General features: G+C 42.8%; 2 protein-coding genes across 3 annotated transcripts in view; one reads left to right on the forward strand and one right to left on the reverse strand.

The window, feature by feature from the left end:
- The window catches only part of EYA3 (EYA transcriptional coactivator and phosphatase 3), a 130,580-nt gene extending 107,523 nt beyond the window's left edge, over positions 1-23,057 (forward strand). For both annotated transcript variants that reach the window (XM_088459958.1, XM_088459959.1), the window contains exons 15-18: positions 5,987-6,101; positions 6,449-6,570; positions 18,623-18,723; positions 22,238-23,057. In XM_088459958.1, the coding sequence (XP_088316084.1) occupies positions 5,987-6,101; positions 6,449-6,570; positions 18,623-18,723; positions 22,238-22,318 (419 nt within the window). In that variant the 3' untranslated portion in view covers positions 22,319-23,057. The remainder of the gene's footprint in view (positions 1-5,986; positions 6,102-6,448; positions 6,571-18,622; positions 18,724-22,237) is intronic.
- Positions 23,058-23,527: 470 nt separating this feature from the next.
- The window catches only part of XKR8 (XK related 8), a 36,137-nt gene continuing 32,564 nt past the window's right edge, over positions 23,528-27,100 (reverse strand). Inside the window, exon 3 of the mRNA XM_088459960.1 lies at positions 23,528-26,423. Within this exon, the coding sequence (XP_088316086.1) occupies positions 25,741-26,423 (683 nt within the window). The 3' untranslated portion in view covers positions 23,528-25,740. The remainder of the gene's footprint in view (positions 26,424-27,100) is intronic.

Below are 27,100 nucleotides of genomic sequence, written 5' to 3' on the forward strand. Positions count from 1 at the left end.
GGGTTAGGGTAGGGGGACCGACCAACAAATGTTGGTATGTTAACCCTGTTGGGATACCGGCATCGGGATTCTGACCGCCAGGATCCTGACTGTCGATATTTCATACCGATTCGTATACAATACCAACACTGCAGTGTACCATAGGAAAAGGCAACATGAACATCAGAAACAAAAAATAAGAATTTGAAAACAGTTCTAGTATAGATGAATTGCTCAGTTCCAACAAGCAGTCATAGAAAAGTCTTTTTGGCTCAAAGATGTGTATGGAAATTAATCCTACTATCCCACAATGACCAAGCTGAACCAGTAGTCCCATAGGTACAAATAGGATCTATCCAAATAATTATACAAACAATTGAGGTAATCCACATGGATGTACTTGCACATTTCAGTAGTCCTCCCTGTAGTGATCTTTTCTTTTATAGTGAAGCACCCCTGTAGTTACAATCTAGTTCCAATATGGAATATAGACTATAAAAAATTGGTGACACTGCCCCGACTGGTTCAGTTTTTTGACTCCTTAGTCTCACTACGGAATCTGAATGTAATGCCGGCTGTCGGCAAGCCTTCTGTCAGAATACAGACATCGGCATCCTGCTAGTTGGTATCCTGACAGATCGGGCAAGTATACTCCAACCCCCCCCCCCACACACACACCCTAACCCACCCTTTTTGTAGCCTAACCCTCCCCATTAGTGCCTAAACCTAAGTCTCCCCCTTTGTGCCTAATCCTAAACCCCCCACAAAACCTAACCTTAACCCTGCTACGCTCCCTAACTCTCTGCGGCTTAACGCTAAGGGTGTCCCGGGCTTGCCTCGTTTGGGCTGGCATCCTTCGGCGTTCTGGCGTCTGGATTAAGATAGGCATCTGTATTTCGAGGCCTATCTTCAGTCCCTTGTCTGGATTCCCCTGTCTGTATTGAGACCGGTGGCATCGCGGCCGCCTGTCTCATAACTACATCCCTCGCGCTTCCTACCTGATTTCTATCCGTAAGAAGTCTCTCCTGAGACATTTTAATAATGTGGCTAAGGCAGTCATCCAAGCTATGTCTAAGTCTCCTATCACAATGTCCACTGAGGACTAGTTTCACAGGCTTGGTTACTATATGTCTATGGAGGATATCGCATTGGCTGCATTAGATAAGAATGCATAATTTGCTGACACTTGGCTTAATAGGTTGGAGTACAAGAAATCTGATTTTATATTCAAAACACATCAGTTTTGATTTGTTTGAGTTTTGGCAAAATAATTGAGATGAAAGGACAGACAGTTTGCTACCTTCACTAGGGGGCGCTTCCCATCCCTCCCTTTTCCACCCCACTGTCCGACATATGATACCGGTGTTTCTTCCTCCATTTATTTACTTTGTGCCATTGTATATTTTTGGATATTATATATTGCTGACCGGATACTATAGGCAATTGTTATTACCTGGTTATCAAATGTGATAATGCCTTTTCCTGTCAACCAATTAAAAAAAAAAAAAATCCCCCCAAAAAAGCAACGGCCAAACTGTAAACTGTAAAACAAACCGAGCTGCATCGAAAGTGGTGGTGGTATCAAATCAGGGTACTGCAGGGGTATTACATGTTTTATCACTGTAATATAGAACTTCTTGTGGTTAAACTGGACAAATTGTTACATTTTGTTTTATAATTTTACTTCCTAGATCCCAAAAATGTTGCTGATATACTAGTTAGGGTTGCAAATAATTGAGCCTGAGAATAAGATAATAGCAAGATCCATATGAAACTTGGTAGGTATGTATGAGTTATGGTAAAATCAAATGTATTTAGGTTGTGTAGAAAGAGGATATAAAATTGAACAAATTGTATCTGATATTACCCACACATCATATTAAAGAGACATTTGAGTAATCCATAACTGCAAGACAAAAGAACAACAACTGACTGTTGGTGATAAATGAAAAGATGAGACCGCACTGGAAATGTGGTACAATTGGATCATTAATAAAACTTTAATTTATATAATAAATACACACACACCTCAGCATTAATATATCATGAGCACAATGAACTCCTGACTATTCACAACATATAATGAAATGCAATTTTGAACAAAGTTAAATACGACATTCAGGAGTAGACACAGCACATCGAGAAGCCTCTGTACAGCTTCAAACGCTGAAAAGTCATACCTTCCAGCAAATGATTATTAAATGCAAATCCATAACCTGAAAAGTTCCATACAATGATTTCCAAACATCAATTTCAATCAGTCATGTACAGAAAAATGTCACATGCTTTGGCAAAAAATAATTTAAATTATACTGTAGATTTTCTAGTTTTCAAAATGGTTTGCCTTGTTGGGCTACCATATTATTGCTTCATGTCAGTGGAACGAGATAAGATTCTTTGGATACAAAGATGTTAATCAGGCCATACAAACAAATATCAGTTAAAAAGACATTTATCACAAAGAAAAAGTAAATTATTAACATTTAACTTGCTTGTCAGATCATCTACTCAGAACATAAATGGTTTACTTCCCAGGAGCCCCTCCAACACTTTGGAGCTGGAATCTCGTACATCGAGCAATAGGCTGATTGTATACTGACAAATAACGTCTTATATAGGAGAAGTATAAAGGTCATATTTGGAAATATACATAAATTATTAATAGACATTAGGGGGCACTGTTGCATCAATTATGAATGTTGGAAATCTCACCAACAACTGTGTTTATGGTGTATGTACTCAGATAAGATGAAGGTAAGACCATATTGACTCAGGATTAAGTATGTCTGGTACAGAAAACTTTGGGCCAGATTCAGACCCGGATGCTAAGCCGCAATCGCTCGCTATGGGTGATTGTCGCCCGTTTGCGCATGCGTATAAGTCGCAGTGCGCAAGCCAGTTATTGCGATCAAGAATCGTGTGCTCGTTGTACACAGACTGAGCGCTACTTTGTAACAGGTAACGGGAATGTGCTTGTGAACGGGTGAGTAGTGGTGCGAACGCAGGCATGTCTGGGCATCAAAACAGACTTTAATGGGCGTCCATAATTAGCATGGAGGCGTCATTGTACACGTCGGTTGTATTTCTGCCTGCTGTGATCGCAGTGCTTGCGGCGGGGTAGGCTCTACCTCAAGCGTTGCGTGCAGCTCCGATGTTACTGATTAATCATAAACTTCCTGGAGATGACGTGTGGTAACCTATATAACAAATCCCTGTGTGCAAAACCCCCTTGTGTTAACATTCCATTCCATTATTTAACCACTCTTTGACTTCACCATACATGTACAAACACAATCATCTGACACTTGGACATTGTTGAGTCCTTGGTGGTATCTGAAATTGTCCTGTGTGAGATCACACTACGTTCCAGTTGTTGTAAAAGTCAATATCTCCCCACAAAGTAGCTAGTGTAAAATCTATGTAGCATAGACAGAACGGCGCATGTGCTGTTTTGCATATATATGTACCCTGTATATAAAATAAAAAACTGTGTGCATATCCTTTTGGTAATAAGAAACAATTTAATAAAGCAATATACATCAAAGGCTAAAAAACTTGTACATGTAAGGCATACATAAACCACTTGAATGTTGAATTAATAGCATATCATTGAAAATATCATCCTATATTATGCATAAGAAATACTGATAAAGGAATGGTATTCTGTTCACCAAAGGAAAATACGTAATCCCAATCAAAGTGCTTTGTATAGGAATCAGAGACTTTATACAGTTACCAGTGCCACTTGGTTCATAGGGTGAGCAAGTCCAAACGTCCAGCAGGGTTACGAATAGCTTGCAACCCGTACAATTCCTTAGCTGTGGTCTAGTCCCCTTAGCAGAGTTTCCCAAAAATGGCTTGTCCTTTTGATCCTCTGGTTTTTGGTGTCATATGAGTCTCTCTTCCTTTATAACAGTCACTGGACAATAAGCACTCCAACAGCAATGGAAAGGGAGAGAAATCCTTTGGTAGTAGGCCTGGGGATGCGAAGAGAAATCCGACAAAAGTCCCGGGCGCGCAGCTGTTTGCCGGCTTAGCAAGGCGCTAACTGCCGCACGCCCGGCACTTTAGTTGGAGAATGCCGGTTACCGCGTCTTAACACCCAGGTTAAGTCGTAAGAACCGGCATTCTCTGACTTGCCTGCTTCCCGACAAGGTACACAGCACATTAAATTGAATTGCTGCGGGAGCACCCTCCCGCGATTATTAATCGTCGCGCTAAATTGAATTCCCGCCACCCCCCATTGTGTTTTGCCATCAACTGTGTCATGGGAATTCCTTTTCTCTGAGCCCAAGCATAAAGGCCTTCTGCTTCTTTATGGCCACACTGTACATGAGCCCATGCTCCCATATTATACAGTTCTCTTCCCTCGTCAGGGGTAAGTGTCACTGTTCTGCCTTGAACCATGACATGGCCCACGGACACAGGCCTACGGTTGCATAGGGCAGTGCCACCCCAGATTACTTTGCCGTGGACTTGCCAGTTCTGATTCCATGTCGGCATCCATGTGATTAAGCCTTGCCCAGCTGTCTGTGCAGAGAACTATAGGACTTTGTGTTTCTTTCAGCACTATCAGCACAGCTCGCAGTTCTGTATATTGGTTTGATCCAGATTCACTGCTCTCATACAACAGTTCTTGTGTAACTGGCTGAAATGCTGCTGCTGTCCAGCAATGCCCTTGCATTGTCAGTGTGGCTAATCCACCTGTGAACCACACAAGTTGCAGCTGGTCTTTTAATTTGGCATATGACTCTGCCACCTGAACTGGTCTCCCACCTATTTGCAGTAGGGGTAGCTCCTTTTCTTCAGGAAAGAGTTTATGCAGATTTTATTTTGGAAACTTTTTTGTGTAGAATCCTACGTTTGCTGGGTTGGTACAGCGTACTGATGCCAGAAACAAAAAAACGCAAAGTATTTCTAAAATAAAGAAAAATATACCGGTCATATAAGTATTTGCTCTTCGTTAACCACCTTGCTATTCGGTCAAAAAAATAAGTTTTTGTTCCATTTTGGGTATTTATTTGCCATGTGAGCAGTTAAACACTGGGCACTGACAGAGCAAATTCAGTTGTTTTGGTTGCCCATTAATTATTGCACATGTCACACCCAAAAGCAGCAGGTTTAGCTGCGTAAATCATCTAGACCAGTCTAAAGTCCTGGTTAGGGGGTTCCCGAAACACTGACTTTTCGCACATTTCTGCTCGCCACCTCAGAAGGCAGCGAGCAGAAATGTCGGCACTGGCTGCTCTCTCGCCCGCACAGAGCAACAAATGAATTGCTTCTACGCGCGCCCCCAAAAAAACAATTGCATTCCACCCTGTGTTTAACCGTTTTTCTGGTTGCCTTCCTCCTGGTCCTTAATGAACTTGTAAATTGAAAAGTACTAGCGTACATAAATTGCTTTGCCTAGAACAGTGGTTCTCAAATCTAGTCCTCAAGTATTCCCGACAGGTCATGTTTTGTGGATTTCTTTAATCATGCACAGGTGAGCTAATCTGTGTTGCTGGGTCCATAATTATCCCACCTACTTTCACAGCCAGATAACCTCAAAATATGACCTGTTTGGAGTTGAGAAATGCTGGCCAAGAAGATATATAGATAGATATTTAGATTGCATTGGTTAGTTGAAGAAAACCTGTTTTTCTATTTATTGAACAAATGTTGTTTTGTATATGCCTCCTACTATGGTTTCCAGCCATCTTTTCATATGAGCAAGCAGAGTTGGTTGTGTTGCCCTGGGTTTCAGCACACGGATGCTCTCTGCATACAATTGCACACGTATGTCAGCCGCGTCATAAGCCAGAACCACAACAATAAACCAATAGACCCCTCTGCCTGTGGTATCAACAGATGTTTGAGGAACACAGAACGAGACCAGAAACATATTAAAATATTCTACAGCTGTATTCAAAACAATGTATTAATCTCTTTTGCCAGTCATAATGAAAATCCTTCAAGGAAAATGAAAATTTCTAATTTATTATTGGGTTTTTCTTCTTGGACACAGGACTACTCAGCCCACAACGGCGTGATTCTCTCCAAAGGCTAAGAGCCGACATCGAGACACTGACAGATGGCTGGTTAGGAACTGCCCTAAAGTGTTTACTATTGATCCAGTCAAGGTGAGCTCTGTGTTCTGTATGCACACACCAATGTATGTAGCCTATTCATACAGTATTTCATCATAAAGGGCAAGAGGCATGACTCATCGCATTCGGGATGCAATGCATCCCCCCCACCCTTCGCATGCATGCCAGCGTTGGCAACACTGGTATGCACAAAGAACACCAGCATTAGTTGTTGACATTTTGACCATGTCGACATTGACAGTCAACATTTTGGTATTGACCTTTTGATTGTTTTCAATGTCAACATTTGTTAATTACATCCCAAATATATATATTTTAATTGATACTTCAGTCTACTATTGTTAGCTTTTTGTAGCAGACTCCCTATTTTCTTTTGACAGGAAGAACTGCGTTAATGTCTTAATAACAACCACACAGCTGGTACCTGCACTGGCTAAAGTCCTACTCTACGGCTTGGGAGAAGTTTTTCCGATTGAGAACATTTACAGTGCTACAAAAATAGGTAATAGCTTTGTGTCTGCACACTAAGGTCCTATAGAAAGCCTCATTGTCTAGATATGTTTGTGGCCTATGGGGCAGCTTATACTTGTTGTTTTGATTTATAGACTTAAGCCCCAGTAAATTGCATCTTGTAGCCAGTGTGAAATAGACTGCAGTTGTGTATGATGGTGCTTCAATAAATAGGGTAACAGGACCTCTAACGTGTGTAATATTCTCTATTTCAGTCCAATTTCCCACAAGGCCAGAGCAGGTAGACCACTGCTTACCCTCAGAGCCATTAGACTGTTCCTCCTATCAGTCACTTTCCCAACAGTTATAAGATGGCGGGTCTGGCGGAAACATGGTAAAACATTGAGGTGTGTAGTGTGATCCGATTTCTGCGTCTAAAGGGCACATCGGCAGCTGAAATTTATCACCAACTTGTCGAGGTGCACGGTGATAATGTCATGTCACAGAAACAAATTTGGGTTGGTGCACTGCCTTTTATAATGGCAGGATAGATGTTCAAGATAAGCAGCGATCTGCCCAGCTAAGCACCTCCACCACACTTGACAATTTGTGCCGCATTGAAATTCAGATTCAGGAGGACAGACACATTTGAGTGATATTGCTGACAAACTGATCATCTCAGTGGGTCCTGTGCACAAAATTGTTCATGAGCAACTGGGGTACAGAAAAAGTCTTCATGCTGGGTACTGAAGCAACTCACAGAAGTTCACAAAACCAATAGGAAGGGATTGTCTCTTGTGCACTTGACGTGGTACCATGAGGTGGGAGGGCAGTTCCTGCAGGGTATTGTTACAGGCAATGAAACGTGGGTGCATCATGTGACACCGGAGACAAAGCAAGTATCCATGATATGGAAACAGCATCGTACCCACCTTCAAAGAAGTTCAAAACAATTTCATCAGCAAAGAAGGTCATGGCGATCATGTTTTGGGACCACAAGGGTGTTCTTCTTATTGATTTCCTCACAAAGGGAGATACTGTGAATGCTGTCCGCTATTGTGACACATTGAGCCGGTTGAAGAGGGTAATTCTTCAATGACCTGGGTTGCTACAGACAGGTGTATTACTGCACGATAACGCCAGGCACCACACAGCTAGTGAGTTACGGCGCTACCATTTGGAGGTACTAGACCATCCTCCCTACAGCCCTAACCTGGCACCAAGTGATTTCCATCTCTTTGGACTATTAAAGAAGCGCCTGGGTAAAAAGCGATTTGCAACTGATGGTGAAGTTCAGCAAGCAATCGTGTCCTGGCTTCAGGATGACACTGATTTCTTCTATGCTGGAATAGATGCCTTGGTGTACCGTTGGAACAAATGCTTAGACAAGTATGGGGATTATAAGGAAAAATCTCTACCAAGGCCATACTATTATTATACGTATATGTACCATTTGAATACATTTACGCAATGAGAGGTCTTGTTAACTTATTTATTGGACCTCCCTCGAACATTATAATTTAGTGCTGTGCTTTAAATGCTGTGCTGTGCTTTAAATGCAGCGTGTTCTTAAGTATTGTTTTCTATGGTAACATGTCTCAAGTAAGCACTACTGGATACAAGAAATGATATGTCATGTTCCAGGAGAGCCTAGTAGGTGAGTGCTTTGAGAGCATACCAGTGGTGTTGACAGGAGGGGGATCGAAGATGAAAAAATAGGCTCCGTAGGCTCTATACTTCACACATACTGTTCCCTCGCCCCGACATCTCGCCCATTGAAATATATATACCAGACATGCCCCTATTATAAAGCATCACTTTATATTGCATCAGACCCCCTCATGCACCTATATATGCCAGACAGTACCTTTTATAAAAGCTTAAAAAGATCACTGTATCCATACATTGTGCCAAATTAGGTCATTATTTAATACACGTCTGGGACCAGAAACACAGGATAGATTTCTTCTTCAGAGTCCATAGGGTCCACAGAAACTACCTTGGGGTATGTAGTTGGAGCAATCCATTGCACCACACACCTACAGCTTTCAAGCTCCCAGCATACATAGGGCCTCCTCCCTATATACCCCGCCCCCAGCCACAGGCTTTCAGTTTTTTTCGTTTGGTGCTCTGCAAGTGTCCAGATGCACCTCTTTTATAACAGCATGACTGCTTAGGCAGTCCTAGTCTTTTTTATTTACCATAGTTTTTTATATACTACTGAGTTGAGTTAGTACTAAGTGTCCAAAGGGATGCATGTACTACGACTCCTACTACCTCCACTGACGCCAAAACGCCAGCTCCTGAATGGGACTTGGGGTTTTCAGCGGGTCTCAGCGAAGCTTAGCTAGCAGCAACGCTGGGGGCCCGGACTGCAATCGGATCCAAGGAGATTACAAGGTAAGGTGATTACTCTATTGCGGGGAATCATGCGCTGCATTCCTTGCTTCCAGTGTAGAAGACACATCGGAGGCTGCTGCGGTTGAAGGGCTCGTCAGGGGGCCTCACTAAGGCCACCGGGGCCTTAATGGCTGGGGATGGGTAGTAGACGCACTAGCAGCGTACTCATAAGCATCTACTACTGTGAGGCCAGCGTACCCGACCGTCAAAATCGCAGCTTAGGGGAGATGAGCTCTCCCCTGGCCGCTCCTCACACAACCCAGACGCAACTTCCTGTGTGGGTTCCCGCGTCTGGTTTGTTATTTATGAACACCTCATGTATTGAGACGCTCGCAGTTCACCTATGGCGCTCTGCTAAAAGCCGTTGGTTCTCAAAGGTGTGGGTCAGTCTCCCTATATGCCTCTCCCTTGGATCTTGTATACAGTGCTCTATATATCCTACCAAGCCCCCGGGGGTTTGGTCAGTTGATTCAGAGCCTATTTGCGTTTACATTTGCATTGGCATATGAAATTATGTTTGCGTTGTATGTGTCTTTAATGCTAGCTGCTGTATTGACAGTCTTTTATTTTCTAAACTCAGATATATCTATCACTGTTTCTCCTCATCCCTCTGTACAGGTGTGTGGGGTTTTTAATGGTCTTACTCATTTACTTGTGAAGACTGTCACATTGCATTTATACTTTATATCTGTGATACATTGTTATGTCTAAAAGCACGGGAAAGAAGGAGGTTGAGCCTCCTACGCTTCAATCATGTAGATCCTGTTCGGCAGGCTTGTCAGAAGAGGATTTTGTGCAAGATGGTTTGTGTAGGGCCTGTTATAAACAGCCTCTTCTCCAATCCGGTATACCAGCACCTGCACAAGAACCGCCTTGAGTGGCCTCTTGGTCTCCGTTTTTGTCGAATTTAGTGGACCGTGCAGCAGCTTCACTGGCTCCTGCAGTGGTGCTGCATCCCTCTATGGCAGTGATTCCCAACCTCTGTCTTCAAGGCACACTAACAGTCCTGGTTTTAGTGATATCCATGTTTCAGCACAGGTGGTTAAATCCAAAATAACTGAGGTACTAATTGAGTCATCTGTGCTCAAGTGTGGCTATCCTTAAAACATGGACCGTTAGTGTGCCTTGAGGACCATGGTTTGGAACCCCTGCTCTATGGGGTACCCACAACATTTACATCCTTTTATGTATATGTCTCCCATGAATCCTTTTTGGTTTGATGCTTATGCTCACTCTAGTCAGAGTATGTTGCAGTCTATAGCTGCTCAGCAGGTAATGCAAGCAAATAGTCCAGTTGTGGTAAAACAAAAGCATAAGAGTATCCCTTCAGGCATTGCCTCAGGATCCTCACACAGCATCATCAGACTCTGATACTCAGAATAAAAGTTCTTACTCTGTTGAGGAAGACCAACAATCCTCGGTAGATGTCCCCTCTCTGGTGAGAGCAGTTAGGTCTGTCCTAAGTATTGAGTAAGAGGAGGGTCCACCTAAATCTATGACTCCAGTCTTTAGGCGTCAGAAGGTGGCAAAGGATTATTTCCCTCAGTCTGAACAACTGACGGATTTCATGTGTGAAGCATGGAGTACTCCAGATAGGCGTTTCCATGCGACAAAGAATTTAACTTCTCAGTACCCATTTTTACCGGGTGAGTGTAGCAAATGGGAAGTTCCTCCAATTGTAGATGCTCATGTGACGAGATTGATCTGGAGTTTTTCATTATCTATCCTTGCCGCACCCTCACTTAAGGAGGCTACAGATAGAGAACTGGAAAACAATTTGAAATCAGTTTTTTCATTATCTGGAGCTATTACCAGGCCGGCTATGGCCGTAGCCTGGATGACCAAGGCTACGGAAGAATGGACGACGTCTCTGGAAGATAGTATGACAGAGGCTACCAGAGAACAGCTGTCTTATCTCAATGCGAGAAGCAGCTGCGTATGTTGGGGAAGCAGTTATTGATGCAGGCACTCTGGCTTCTAAAGTATCGGCAACCTCGATGGCTGCTCGGAGGACCCTGTGTCTAAGAACTCGGAATGCAGATACAGGGTCCAAGAGTGCCTTTGAGTCTTTACCTTTTGTCTGGAAGGTACTGTTTGGGACGGAATTTGATAACATAGTGACTGCTCTGGCAGCATCTAAATCTGCTGGGCTGCCCTCTCCGTCTACCCCTAAGTATAAACAGATGTCCTTTTGCCCGCAAGGAAGGGCGAAGGACAGTCTTTCTTTCTCTAGACAGGATATTTCCAGCAAGAAAACGCAGACCAGGATATCCTGGTCAGTCAAACGTCCAGCTTTCAAGCTGGATGGTAAGCCCGCTGCCTGATGGAGCGGGTCTCCCCCCTATGGGATCTCTGGGTAGGAGACAGACTTTTCCAGTTTTCTTACCCCTGGCATCAGACAGCTATGGATGCTTGGGTTCAAGAAGTGGTCTCTCATGGGTACGCCCTCACGTTCCTGAGGCATCCTTCTCAGAAGTTTTTTCTTGTACAACTCTTCCTTCAGACCCAGTCAAGGCCTTGGCCCTCCAAGAAGCTATCTGGGCCCACCTGAGGTCAGGGGTTATAATCCCCGTTCCTGTGACGCAACAGGGAAGGAGTTGTTCAAATTTGTTTCTGATTCTGAAACCAAATGGGTCTCATCGCCCTATTCTGAATTTGAAGTCTCTCAACAAATTCATCCATGTACCCAAATTCCGTATGGAAACCCTACGGTCAATTATGCTAGCAATGGAGCCTGGAGATTTCATGGTCTCCCTAGACATACAGGATGTGTATCTGCATGTACCTATTGCACGTTCTCACCAAAAGTTTGAGGTTTGCGGTGGGTCAGCAACATTATCAATTTCAGGCTCTGCCCTTCGGTCTGTCTACAGCACCTCGGGTATTCACCAAGATTATAGCAGTCATGGCGGCTCATCTCATGCGACAAGGAGTCAGGATACTACCTTACTTGGACGACCTCCTGATATTGGCACAATCTACGTTAAAACACCATCTCCAAATGACCATTGCCTGTCTGCAAGAGCACGACTGGATAACCAATTGGAAAGAGTCTTCTCTTTATCCAACTCAGCAGATGGTACATTTTGGGGCACTGCTGGATTCTCTGGGGCAAAGGATACTTTTACCAGTGGACAAGATTTCTGCCCTACAAGTAAGGGTATGCAAACTGCTCCGCAATCAGAAAGTGTTAGTTCACTTAGCAATGCAGGTACTGGGGTCCATGGTATCCACCTTCAACATGGTGGCTTATGCCTAGTTCCATTCCAGGACCCTGCAATGATGGATTCTGTCTCATTGGGATGGTCAGTATCATCTGATAGTCTCAAATGATCCTCATCTTGACAGAAGCTTGCCTCTCCCTTGCGTGGTGGCTGCAGATGACTTACTTAGACAAGGGTCACCCATTATGGATCCCAAATTGGTTGCTCCTCACCACAGATGCAAGTCTGCGGGGATGGGGCGCGGTGACAGGTGGTCACACCTTTCAGGGAAGATGAACAGCTCATGAAAGTCACCTGCCCATAAATATTTTCTAGCTTTGTGCAGCACACAGGGCGCTCGTTCTGGCGCAGGACCTTCACGGAAGGCCTGTCCAGATTCATTCCGATAACGCAACCACCGTGGCCTACATCAACCATCAGGGAGGCACATGAAGTCCGGCAGCTATGAGATAAGTCGTGACCGTTCTGGTTTGGGCAGAATGCCATCTTCCAGCAATCTCTGCAATATTCATCCCAAGAATCCTCAACTAGGAAGCGGACTTCCTAAGTCGTCAGGACATACACGCCGGAGAATGGGCTCTTTATCCGGGTATCTTTCAGTGCCTGGCGGACAAGTGGGGACTACCGGACGTAGACCTCATGGCATCACGTCACAACCACAAGGTCTCCAGGTACGGGTCTAGAACAAGGGACCCCTCAGCCGCTTTCGTGGTCGCTCTGGCGGTTAGATGGGACTTCAGGTTGGTATACCTGTTTTCTCCGATCTCCCTCCTCCCAAGGGTTGTCAGAAAATTCAAGCAAGAAGGCGACAGGATGACACTAATAGCTCCTGTCTGTCCCAGGAGACATTGGTTCACCGATCTGACATGTCTATCCATAGACAGTTCACTTCCTGTACGGCCGGATTTGCTAGTGCAGGGTCCTTGCCTATATCCGGATCTACCTCGGCTGGCTTTGACGGCATGGCTTTTGAGTCTTCCGTCTTAATGGCCAAAGGTTTTCCTACTTCCGGGATCCAGACGATGCTTAGGGCAAAGAAGCCCGCTCCGGCCTGCATCTATCACAGGATTTGGCATTCTTTTTTTCATTGGTGTTCCCACAGAAATTACCCTATGGTTTTCAGTGTCGCCCGAGTTCTTGCTTTTCTACAGGCTGGACTAGACTTAGGTCTTCGTCTGGCTACCTTGAGGGTTCAGGTTTCTGCATAGTCGGTGTGGTTCCAGCGCAGAATTGCCAGACGTTAGAACATTTTTTCAGTGTGTTCTCCATCTGCAACCTCCGTTTGTCCCTCCGGTGGCACCATGGGATTTGTCCTTCGTTCTCAGGGCACTGAAGGCACCTCCATTTCAACCCTTAGACACAGTGGACCTCAAATGGTTGATAGCGAAGACCCTTTTTCTCCTTGCTATCTCCTCAGTTCGGAGTTTCTGATTTGGCAGCACTTTCATTTCACTCTCCATTTTTGATTGTTCATCGGAATAGAGCTGTCCTCCGTACAAGGGCGAGTTACTTTCCAAAGGTGGTATCCCGTTTTCATATAAATGAAGAAATTGTAGTCCCAGCCTTTCAGTCTTCTGGCCTTTCTGTAGGTGAAGCTTCACTGGATGTGATTCGAGCTCTTCATATCTACGTGGATCGTACCGGCTCCATCAGGAAATCTGATGCATTTTCTGTGTTTATATGGCTTCTATAAACAAGGCTGGCCAGCTAACAAGCAGACTCTGGCTCGGTCGCTGCGTATGACGATTTCTCGTGTATACTCGGGCTGATCTGATGGTGCTAAAATAGGTAACCAATCACGCCTAATGCGACCTCTTGGTATATGTATGAGAACCACAAAAAGCTTCAAAGATGAAAAACTTCAGAGATAAAAAAATATTATATAAATTCCTTAGAATACTATAGTCCAAAAAGCAAATGCTTTTTGTAACACTTTGGTTCATACGTTTGGTTAATAAGTATCCATTTGAAAATATGTGGCCATATGTTTCCACTTTAGCAGCCTCACAGATGAGCCAGCAAGCCTGTCAGTGATATGTGAATAATGCGTGAATACAATCCGTGAACACTGGCGTCCCAGCAGTTCACTCGTGAGCTTGCATGCTCTGCCATTTAGATATGAATTACCTTAGTCACTTAGTGATGGATAATAATCAGCACCTCAAGGTAATGTGGCCACTCTGAGGTGTGTGATCCAGACGCCGCTTCCCTGCCGCCATCAATGTTGTATGTATAAATGTTTATATGTTTTGTGCTAATGTTTTATAATTAAATATTTTATTTGTGACATTCAAACAAGCCTTTTTATCTACATAATAGAGAGCAATATCATATATACAATATATATTGAGAACGACTGAACAGCTAGCGCAGTCATTTTCTTATTAAATTGGTTTTGAAGTACTGTATATCCTTGGGGTCCTAACTAAACCCTTATTACTTGCAGCAGGTGTTTAGTGTAACCACATTTCAGCGCCAGGAACTGCAGTTATTAACTGCTTAGGATAATAAAACAACTATAAAATACTGCAGTTTGAGTACATAGGTGCTTATGTGAAAAGCGTGGAGAAGTTGCCCTTAGAAATGTGGTGCAGGAGACTTGCCCACTTTTCTGGGTGCCCATACCGGGAGAGTAGGCAAGTGTGTGTGTGTGTGTGTGTGTGTGTGTGTGTATATATGTATTACAATTTCTGAGGAAAAAATTTGGTATATTTACACCAGAATAAAGAATGACTAGAAGTAGTAATTTATTTAATTACACCAGTATTGTATATGTAATATATTTCAAGTGTTTACATTGGAATATAATGGTTTGGGATTTATAATGAGAAAATAAAATGTTGCTTATGTTTGTTGTTTAAATACTTTTTGTTGGTGCCCTATTAAGAGGTTAATTTTGCTGCAAAATTCTAGTGGATTGTATGGGCTATATAGGAGAGGAGCTATAGGTGCAGGGAAAAGGAGGGTGCTGTGTGTTGCACGTGCCTTCCAGCTGCCTTAAGTGACTGTGTAGGAAACAAAGTTCTTGGATCCTCGAGCTCAGAGAGGCCCACACCGTTGTCAGGAGAAGGGGGGTCGCAAGCCGCTATAGAAGGGTCGTGTGCTGCTGGTCAAAGGGGTACAAAAAGGGTGGACAGCTGCCGCAGCTTTGGCAGTTCACTTCCTCAGAGCTCACCTCTCAGTGCTGGCAAATGCAGCTATAAACATTTTAGCTATAAACCGCGACGGCTAGGCACAGGAGTTTGTGTGGCTAGGGTGGGAGTCCAGGTATCACCTTATTAGGTTTTCCAGTAAGAGCGAGAGCAGTGTGGAGTGGTCAGCCAAACAGGGTCCGTGCAGCCTCGGCTGGGCAGGGCTTAGGAAGCCATAAGTGGTACTCTAAACTCCGCCCCCTTTGCAAATGGAAGTTCTACGTTGATCACCAATTACAGCCTTAAGGTGGATACACATTTACTGGGCTGATGATGCCAATGACGATATGTCGTTCACCGACGCCATTGACCTTGCCAGCGTAGTCAGAAGGGTCGCTCTGTGCTAGATACTGTATGTCGGCCGGAACTGCAGGATCGGACAACATATCGTCTATTGTGTACCAGTCACTAGAGTGATGATTCGGATAGGGGATAAGAATCCCCAGCAGCACATGGAGTGTCCTGCTCAGCTAACCACAATGCTGCCTCTTCTAGTGGTGAGACTGAGATAGTTAATGCACCTGCACCCCATATACATTTCAAAGGAGCCAGGTGCTGGGTTAGCACAGTAGAAACAATAGGGGCATATATAAATAATAGCCACAATATAACTACCTGTGTGTATTTGTGTGTGCTACTAATCCACAGCTTAGAGCAGGGGTGGGGAACCTTTATTCTGCCGAGGGCGATTTTGATATATAAAACATTATTTACGGGCCCGGTGCAGGCTACGCCACCTCTGTGTGATGTCACACGGGGGCGGGGCCACAATTGCTGGTGACACTGCTGCATAGATTCTGGCTGCAGGGTGCCAGTCTAGGCACATTGCTAGCCAGATGACGCTAGCAGAAAAAAGCTCAGAGGGCCAGACCAAATGATTCCGCGGGCCTGAGGTTCCCCATTCCTAGCCTAGACTATATAACAAACTATGTTGTACTGTAGCATAGTACAGTACCAGATTGTAAAATCCATACACGGATTTAAATTGCATTTAGTGACTAATGTGGTGTGACAAATTAACTTAAATGAGAATGCCCTACCTCTGGAAAGGAGTATGTATAATGAAGTGCAGGCTAGACAGCCTTTGTGATAGCTAGGAAATACACACACACAATTGTTCACTTGCACACACACTGGAAGATTATTGCTTCTAATTAAAATGTCGTCTATTACTTTTAGATGCTGCAATTATTCACCAAACTTCTTCTTTTGCTGTAGCTAGATTACATATTATGCACTGAGATTCATATCCGTATGATGCCTGGTTTATGATTGGGTTTGGCAGAGAGCAGTGTCTACCAACTCCTGTCCTCAGGGCCCATTACCAGTGCATGTTTTCCAGAAGAAGTAGTCAGAATCCCGACGGTCAAAATACTGGCGCCACCGAACCAGAATCCAGACTGCTGGCATCCTGCTGACGCTATTCAAACCACCGGGATCTCGTACCCAACCTGTTTTCCATATCTCAGTATCACAGGTGAAATAACTAGCTCCACCTAATGTCTGCCCGTAATGAACACCAGTTCACTAACTAGGAGATCTGGAAAACATGCTCTGTTGGGAAACACTGGCATAAAATAATGGAAAGTATAGAGTGCTAGATGGCATGGCTGTACATAAATTAACATTTATAGCTTTATTTGCATGCCCATACCCATAATTCCAATCCAATGGAGGTGGTGCATTTTATTTTATTTTTTTCTTTAAACTCCTTTTCAGATTTGTATTGTGAATTGCTTGTTTGGTCGGTGAGTTGTGGAAGACCAACATTGTTGGTTTAAGTCACTGCATTTAGGATACAGTTTGGAGTATTACAAAAACTTTCATGTATTGTAAATGCCTATAAAGTTAATTCACTGTGTGATTACACCCATCAGTCATAACATTAAAACCACTGTCAGATAAAGTGAACAACATTGATTATCTTGTTGCAATAGTATATGGCAAGGGAACAGTCAGTTCTTGAAGTTGATGTGTTGGAAGAAGGAACAATGGGCAAATATAAGACTTTGACAAGGGCCAAATTGTGATGGCTAGTCGACTTGGTCAGAGCATCTCCAAAATTGGGGGGATGTTTCTGGTATGCAGTGGTTAGAACCCATCAAAAGTGGTGCAAGGAAAGACCAACTGTGAACTGGTGACAGGGTCATGGGCGCCCAAGGCTCATTGATGCGTGTGGGGAGTGAAGGCTGTCCAATCTGGTCCTATACCACAGAAGAGCTACTGTAGTACAAATTGCAGAATAAGTTACTGCTGGCTATGATACAAAGGTGTCTGAACACACAGTGCACTGCAGCTTGCTGTATAGTCAGACTGGTCACAGTGCCTATTCTGACATCTGTTCAATGCAGAAGCGCCCCCAAAATGGGCACATAAGTGTCAGAACTGGACCATGGAGCAATGGAAGAAGGTGGCCTGGTCTGATGAATCATATTTTCTTTTACATTATGTGGATGGCTGGGTGTGTCATTTACCAGAATGCACTATGAGAAGAAGGCATCGTGGCATAGGTAGTGTGATGCTCAGGGTAAGGTTCTGCTGGGAAACCTTCAGTCATTTGGATGTTACTTTGACATGTACCACCTACATAAACATTGTTGCTAACCCTCTTCATGGCAACGTTATTCCCTCATGGCAACAATTGCACAGGAATGGTGTGAGGAACATAACAAAGCATTCAAGGGTGTTCACGGCCTCCAAATCTCAATCAGACTGCGCATCTGTGCGATGTGCTGGAAAACCAAGCCCCAGCCATAGAGGCCCCACCTCACAACTTATAGGACTTCTAGGATCGGCTGCTAACATCTTGGTGCCAGATACCACAGAACACCTTCACAGGTCTTATCCATGGCTTGATGGGTCAGAGCTGCTTTGGCTGCACAAGGGTGACCTACACAATGTTAGGCAGCTGGTTTTAATGTTATGGCTGAATAGTGCATGTAGTGAGGATATGTAGTCGCCATGCCGACATTCAGAATGACAACACCATAATGTAGACATTCACAATGTCGACATGCCAGAGATCTCAACATTGTCAGAATATTGACTCATGATTTCAGGGTTAGATCAGGGTAAGGCTTAAATCTAAAATCGCACTGTGAACAGTCACAAGGTCAACTTTCTTGCAGCATCGACATTTGGCGCGTCTATATAATATACTCTTTGTGAGGCTCATGAGATAACTCCCTACAATGATGTTATTATAAAACAATTGTTCTATTTGTTTCTGCTCACCATGATATACCCATTAGTTTGTACAATAATGATGAGATATGTTTTTACCTTCCAGGTAAAGAAAGCTGCTTTGAAAGAATAGTGACAAGGTTTGGCAAAAGTGTTACCTACGTAGTAATTGGAGATGGCAGGGATGAAGAAATGGCTGCCAAACAGGTATATGAGGTCTATTCATTAGATACCCAAAGTAAATATATTAATATTATCCTTATTGCTTTGGCTTCAATTTAAATGTAAAAATGGAATGATGGTGCAAAACATTTCATGCAGACCGCTCTAGTTTTCACACTCTTCCTCTAACCGCTATGTAAAGGCCCCAATACATCTGCGATGTCTTGTGCAAATTCCCTAATCCCCAGACGCCGGGGCATCGGTGACACCCAACATGTTGGATTTCAGTGATTTGCAGGTCATGATCAGAAAATCAGGGATTTTTAACGTGAATCGACGGTCATCAGTGGCAACCAATCGGCATTTTGGCTGGCAGATGTATGGGGCCCTTAAGATGTGTATCCCTCTGTACGCATGTCAAACAGGCATGTCAAACTCAAAATCCCAACCAGGCTGAATATTCAAGGTCTAAGAGTGTGTGGGCCGCAAGAAAAAAAAGTATTCTGTGCAACTTTACATAAATAATATGCTCCAGACCACATCCCCACATGACACAATATAATATGCTCCAGACCCCCCCCCCATATCCCTCAATAATATGCTCTCCAGACCACATCCCTACAGAGCACTCTGGTCATAGGGATGTACAAACATTGACTTGCTGCCCATACTTATTGACTTTCAATTTTCAATCATATTGCACAACATAAAAATGACATAGCAATCTATATTGCAGAGGCCTGCTGTGCTTCCCTGAGATCCAGGCCTCTGTAGCTCTGCCTGTCCCTCTGCCCCTTGCTGGGTGCTGGCACTGTGTGCTGGTGGTGGGCAGTAGCAAGCCTGGCAGTGACACTGTCACTGTGGCAGAGGCTGATGTGCCTGCTGGGGCGGACTGCTGCGTTAGTCGGGGAGCTGAGGCTGGGCAGCGAACCCGTTGACCTGACCCTCTTTCTCTCCCCTCCTATGCACACTGCGCAGCCATTGTCTGCACAGTGCACGGTCACAGACTCAGACAGCAGTGGGAGTCTGAGGGTGTAGGTGGGACTGCATGACATCATGCGGTACTCGCGCAGTGATCCTCTGGAAAAATTTTGGTTGCCCGGATTTCTTGGGGCACAGGGGCCCCTCCACAGGCCCCGCCAGCCCTGGGTTTTGTGTACAGGGGGCGATAGCCTTTATCCGCCTCCCTCTGGAACCGCCACAGGGCTGGGCCGCATAATATATGTATTTGAGCCCACACTGTCGGGTCGCATTAAAATGTGTATTTGAGCTGCAGTTTGACATGTCTGCTCTAGAATGTCCAGTAGTATGTACATATCAGAGATCACCTACACCAGAGAGGTGTGAGTAACGTGTTCGTTCTGTGCTCATTATTGGGTATTCCATATGTTTGGCCTGAGTCCAATAGGGGGTTATGAATAAAAGATAATGTCTAGATAGACCCCAAATGGTACAGTCAATAGGTCAGCATACAAAAGGTCAACATGGATGAAGATAAAGTTATAACTGTTTGACCGTTATAAAAGGTAGACATTGAAAAGCTTGATACAAAAATGGTCGACAAATGTTTGTTTATTTTTCCCCTAACCCTAATCTTCACACTAACCCTCCCCCCTGGTGTCTAACACTAACCCTCTGGTAAGTGCCGAACACAAAAAAAAAAAAAAATGGTAGACCATTTCAATGTCGACCTTTTGTACCTGTCTATCTTCATCCATGTCGACATATAGTCCTTGTCTACCTATTGACTGTCTACCATTGGGTTCCAGTCAATAGTTCTACATTCTACAGTAAAAAGATAATGTCTAGTTAGACACCAAATGGTAGCTGTGTCAATAGGGAGACAGGGACAAAAGGTCAACATGGATGAAGATAGATGGGTACAAAAGGTTGACCGGGTCAAAAGGTCGACTTTGAAATTGTTGACACGGGTTTTTTTGTCTAGTTTATTTTAGGGTTAGGCACTTACTGGAGGGTTCGTCACGGTCCCCGACAGTTAGGGTTAGGCATTAGGAGGGACCGTTGGGGTTATGCACTTAACACGACGGTTAGGCACCAGGGAGAGGGTTAGGGTCCAGTTTTGTGTCGACCCTTTGTACCTGTCTAGCTTCGTGCATGTCGCCTGTGTGTACCTGTCTACCGTTTGGTGTCTATCTTTTTACTGTAGATCTTATACCAATTCCCTACCATTTGGTGTCTATCTTAGACACTGTCAACCTTTTTAATGTAGATCTATTGACTGGAACTCCAATGTGATGGTGAGGAAAGTCACCGTGTGACCAGAAGAAACATGCATTAAAAAGGACAATATATTTTGGAGTTTACTTGTACTATGCAGCTCATTCAGACGCACTCGCTAGATGCGTACGCTCGCTCCCAGCATATGCAAATTCGGCTAAGTGACGGCATGGCAGGCGATCGCACTGGAAGGCATAAGCACACCCACTATGTCTTGGCGTGCGATCGCTTTGTGTATGTAGACTCCCAACAGCCATTTCTAAGACACCCACTTGCGCACATCATCTCCAGGAAGTGCTTGTAACCAATGGTACATCGAGCACCATCGGATGCGATCGTAGCGCTTAAGGTTGCCTTTACCCTGCCACAAGCACAGAGATCACTTCAGAGTGAAATCCCACCAAGTGACGTGTACTATGATGCTGCCTTTTAATTATGCACGCCTCTGAAACAGCGTTGAGGCACTCTGGCACACTTGCATTCGCACCTCCACTCCCCCGTTTCCAGTGGTCAGCCCCTGTCACCACCCACAAACGGCCTCTCCTGTCGATCACTCTACTGGGCAGTCTATATGCAGCGAGCGAATGCATCCAGATCTCTCGCATTGTTTTGCACGCACTGCGATGCATGCGCAGTTAGCGCCTATCGACCAGCTACAAGCGTTCTCTTCATAGCAAACGGATCTGAATCAGCCCCTACATTCCTAATGCAGTTCAGGAAAGTTTGGATGCTACGTAGACTTTTCTGCACATTTGCATTTAATGGACTGCTACCGTCACCACACTGTTCTAAAAGGGAAAAGCTTCTCCCTGTGGCCTAATTAGAACTGCTGGTATGTTTGTTTGTCTTTATGAATGAGTAATTTCTTTGCTAAGCATCAACCAGACAAGCAGCTACTGTTTTACTCAACAGAAAGGCTTTATAAAATGTATTGTTTTAAAAGAAGCTATTTGACTTTCTAATATTCCATGGTGGGACAAACTCAGGCCCTCTGCTTTGTTCAGTTACCTGAAGCCAAACACAGTACAGTGAATTGTGGAGCAGACAGACCACAGATTACTACTTTCTGAAATGTAAATGTAATCCAGGTCATATATTGTCTATTTGCTTTTTATTCTTGTTCGTATAAAATAAAAAATGACATTTTACTTGTATATGATGACATGTAGTTGTAATAGTAATGTGAGTAGTAACTTGTTTTCACTTACTACACAACAACACAAATAATTGGCATCCCATGTACTAACCGCAGTTTGCTTATTTTATACATCAGCTGAAGATCTCCATTAATATTTTTTCCTTTCTCCTTACACCTTTAAAGCACAACATGCCTTTCTGGAGAATTGCAAACCACAATGACCTCATCTCTCTACATCAAGCTCTGGAGCTGGACTTTTTGTGAGGTACTCTGCAAAACCATTGACTCAAACAAGCCTCCAGCTCTGTTGGAATCTACATGTATAGAACTGAGACGTCTGTTTTGATCTGATGAACTCGCTCGCATCTATGAATTCCGAGAAGAGGGAAAAGGTTTTCAGTTCTGGCCTTCTAGGAAGAGAAATCCTTGCATCTACTCTCCAGACCCAGTCATGCAGAATGTCCAGCTTATTTTTGACATCTCACCTACCTCTTCAGTTGCTTGCCAGCTTGGTTCTTCAATTTCCTGTTTAATGTCCCACCTACCTCTTCAGACTTCTTATACGTACGTTTCATCAAGACACATTCTTTTTAGTGTTAGGGTTGATCCTCACAAAAGGAGAAACAAGTCTAAAAAGAACAGCCACGTTGGGTTTTTTTCTATTTGTTTTAAATTAGATGTAAAATGTAGCAGTGGATCCTGACCTATACTCTATTGCATACTGATGTCAAATGAAGTACCCCAATCTTTTATCGAAATATGGATACTGTCTGCATCAGACCTACTGTCTGCTCCCGTAATCATTGAGCCTGAAGATCTAGGACAGTGTACATTTTTCTGGGATTTCTAACATTATCACAAGTCAATGCTGGCTTGCCTTTGTCTGCTTGATAACCATTGTGGAACTTTATAAAATACCTCGATGAGAGAGGGGGAATAAGTCTCCCATTATTATACCTTGAAAGTCAATAACTTATTAAAAAAAAAAAAAAAAAAAAGCAAACCTAACAATCATCTCATCTTTTTACTGTTTTTTTTTCCCACTGTATATAATGGGCAACAAAGAACACACAGGAATAAATTCTTAATTGGCATTAAGTGGTAAAGGGAGCAGTGTGTATCTTATATACTTCATTCTGGGCTCAAACATAACCATCTGTATGCTGAAAGAACTGCCAGAGAACAGTAATTCCTGGTCCTGCTTTGTAATTAGGTTACAGACGCAGTGATTGCCAGTCACTAATAAACACCCAGTTGATCTAATATAAAAAGGTGGCAAGATGTACACACAGCGGGCTGTCACTTGTGAAGAATTTGTCTATATACTGAGATGGGAAAATTAGTGCGTACTTTTATCTGTGGCTATTTACTCTTGTGGCCACAGGTCACACTTTTTGTTAGGTCTAAGGTGTTTTAGTTGTGCAATAGTTTTCAGGTAAAAAATAAAGAGCCAAGGCAAGGAATTGGAAATACCCCAATTTAATTTCAACCAAGGGACCATATAAAGCTGTAATAAAATATATACATCGTAACACTTACCAATGTTTACAAACAATATAACTGCTTTTTTTCATAAGAAAATACTGTAAGAACATGAGAATAAAGTCATTTTAAAATTCCATAACACATTAATAAATGCAATTTCTATTACATTTAATACAATATATTCAACACTGCCTTTATTTTAAAACATTTTAGGGAAAAGTATTTAAAGTGACTCCATGTGTATTGGCAAACATTTATAAAGTGTTTTTCCAGAGTATTTCAGAGCAATCTGATAGTTGCACAGGAACTGGACAGGCACTTTATGAGATGCATTAGCAGCGACTGGCAGTGTCTGTAAAGCACAAATGAGCATCCTTATACTTTTCAACTGTTGCATTGTATATGCTTTTTCCACATATATGACTTTTAAAGCAGATTGTTTCCATAAACGTGACCGCATGGAAAGTGCATTGAAGGTTCAGGGACTTATACAAATCTGATTCCTAAAATGAATGTATGCAAATCTCACTAGTCCACTACAAGAAGTGTGGTTACATTCATGAAGCTTTCTGCATGTGAGAGAACCTGATTACTCATGAGTATTAACACTGAGAATATGATGCAGTAGTTCTTTGTAAAAGTGCAAGAAACTGTGCTTATCACTAGTGATTAATGGGAACTGAATGTGGGATTAAGCACTTTAAAACACTGTAAAAGGACTCAATTTATACATTTACATATATTTAGATAGATATCTTTGAGACCGTTATCCAAGCTCACTTGAATAGTCACCAAACTATTCATGAAAGCTTAATGGCATTTTACAATGTGACAGTGTTTATAAAGTGGGTGTGCTATGTTAAAGGCAACTTGAACAGTCAGCAGACCAGAGTATTTGTTACCTCTCTTAAAGGCCATTTATAAATGCCATACATTTTTACCATCTAAATGAGTCTTAGGAGGAAAAAAAACATTGTAGGCACTTACAAGACACCAGTATTCACCATTTACCATCTATGATGTAGGGAAGTGTTATTAATCTGAAAAAAATACATCATAGTAAAACACTAAGGGATCGATTCACCTACCCAAGAAAGGCGCGAGTTGTCAATTGTCGGCACCACAACTTGCGCCCCTCGCAGCCTGGTCTCGCACAGTTTGCTTGCAGTCCTGCTGGGCTGTGAACAACAGTCAGCAAGTCCAAAGGTAACGTAAGTGAATTGACCCCTAAATGTTGATTACTATTGTTTTGAGGTTAGAGGGCAGACACTCAATATACGTTCAAAGAATGTCCTTTTTGACAAGTTTAATCTCTTATTCAAAATTAATGTTCAGCATTTTGGTTATACCTTTAGATATTTATTTCTTTTTTTGTAACTCCGTTTCAGGATCTTCCCATTTCAGGGAATACCACTCCAGAGTATTTAAGTGACTCCTTTTTAATGGCTACCAAGAAACAACATTCCAAGCTTTAGGGCATTGAGGCCCATTCATTATTACACAACGGTAACTTGAAATAATAATTTGGTACCATGAAAGATTTAGTACAGTATATATTCTTCTTTCTCGAGCCATTAAAAGGGGATACATACATTATTTCAACAATGACTATGTTGAAACTAGAATGCCAGAGCCAGTATCGCTATACTGTTGTATTGCTACTTACAGCATTTTAACCATGCAGGTATTCTAACTGTAAACATGCTGGCAACGCAAAACAAAATACATGCCATTAAAAGTTATACTTTATTAGCCTTGGGTTGTGTGACTTCTGAAGATTATCGTCCATCTCATGGATAGGTAAGCATTATCAACACAAATTGTAAAGTTGATTGATAAGTGAGAATGCATTAGAGGGGATTAAAGCACCACCTATTGACTCTTTAATCTGGATTATGAAAATACTTTATGGGTTACTGGTGATATGTTTAATGACATGCATTAAACCACAGGGAGCACATTTTCCATGGAAATGCACAAGAATTTTACAGGATCTATTAAAAAATATAATGTAAAGCTTGTGGGACATTATTGCTTAAAGTGACATTTAAAAATTCACGTCCATATAATTCTGTAGCCATTCTTCATATATACAATATATTGCTTATACAAATGCTTTCTCCAGTCATGTGCAGGTCATTTTAAATATAATCTATTCAAGATAAGGCATCAAGTGCTTCATAACATCTAACGTTACCATCTTAGCATATTTGCTGTGCTAAATAGAACATTCTATTATTGTTTTGTGTCTCAGTCCTTACTGTTAAAACAGACTGCCTGTATGTTTCTCCCCCTGTAATACCATCTGGTTCATCATAGTGCTGTTTGCTTTCTCTGTACACATTGGGGTGTACGAGCTTATAATACATCCACCTCAGCAGGAGGCCAATGATGAAACATAGAACAACAGTCATGAGAAGATGTGTTTCATACTCCTCCAACATGGATGGGTACTTTAGAAACTTCCATGACAAAATAAGTAACATGCTGTCTGTAGTGATAAATATATAATAGATAATACATCTGTAAATTGTTCTGCCATCGGCAATGTTAAACCATGAGAAGTACAGGATTATGGCCACTGTAGCCCTGTAGAGAAATTCAAGAATGTTGTTCTTCATGAAGTCTGTTTGCTGTAGACATGCCCATATAAAGAAAGCAAGCCAGAGGGTAAGGAGGTGCAGACCAATCCGCCACTGAAACTCTACTGTGAAGAGAGTGATGCACAAGATGCGGGCGGAAATAAAGCAAAAGTTCCATAGGTAGTAGATGATGGAGGATAAAGTGCCAAGGTTCTTTTTTTGCTGCAGGAAGAGTCTCAATGATTGGTGGTAGTCCAAGATTGCCCAGCTTGTACAGATCAATGATATGGAAATGCTGACATCTAGAAAACAAGCAGGTTTAATCAAATTGAAGTTATTAATGATAAATTGTAAATTAATGCATCAAACAGAATAGAAAATATGGCGCAGGTTTTAGATCATGTTTCTGCATAATTGTAATTAGGCAGCCTCCACTCTTTGGTTACAGCCTCTTTTAGATGAGCTGTTTCTATCAGCAAGAGACCCACCAGTGACAGCACAGGACAGAGACTGATCTATTATAGTCACATGACCAGCAATAGACTATGCTGCACTTCTAGTGAATGTAAGGCAGAGCAATAAGGGTGAATACCTTTAAACACATTTAAAATAGGATATTTTAGGCATTAATGTAATTTTAGAGTTACAGATGGACGCAAAGGGGGCAACGGCTGTCTCTCTTGCTATAGTCACATCTGCGCCTTTACAAGAAAGAAAAAATGCCTCTGATTTCTAAAGAACTGAGATGTCCACTAGCGGCGTCTTAAGACAGTGAGTTTCCATCTGGTGTGCCTTTAGGCACTCCATCTCTATGGCAGTTGCAGTTTCTCTGAGTACATGGCATTCTATGCAGGTGGCTGTTTTGGAACAGATGCTTTCGGTGACACGCTGCTTCACCACCTCCGTTATTACTCAGAAACACTTACTAAAATTCTCCAGATTGCGTCCAATTCTGTGCTGTGTCTCTGTGCACAGACAA

The sequence above is a fragment of the Taudactylus pleione genome, unplaced genomic scaffold (assembly GCF_031769625.1).
Source record: "Taudactylus pleione unplaced genomic scaffold, aTauple2 ptg000959l, whole genome shotgun sequence".
NCBI lineage: Eukaryota > Metazoa > Chordata > Amphibia > Anura > Myobatrachidae > Taudactylus > Taudactylus pleione.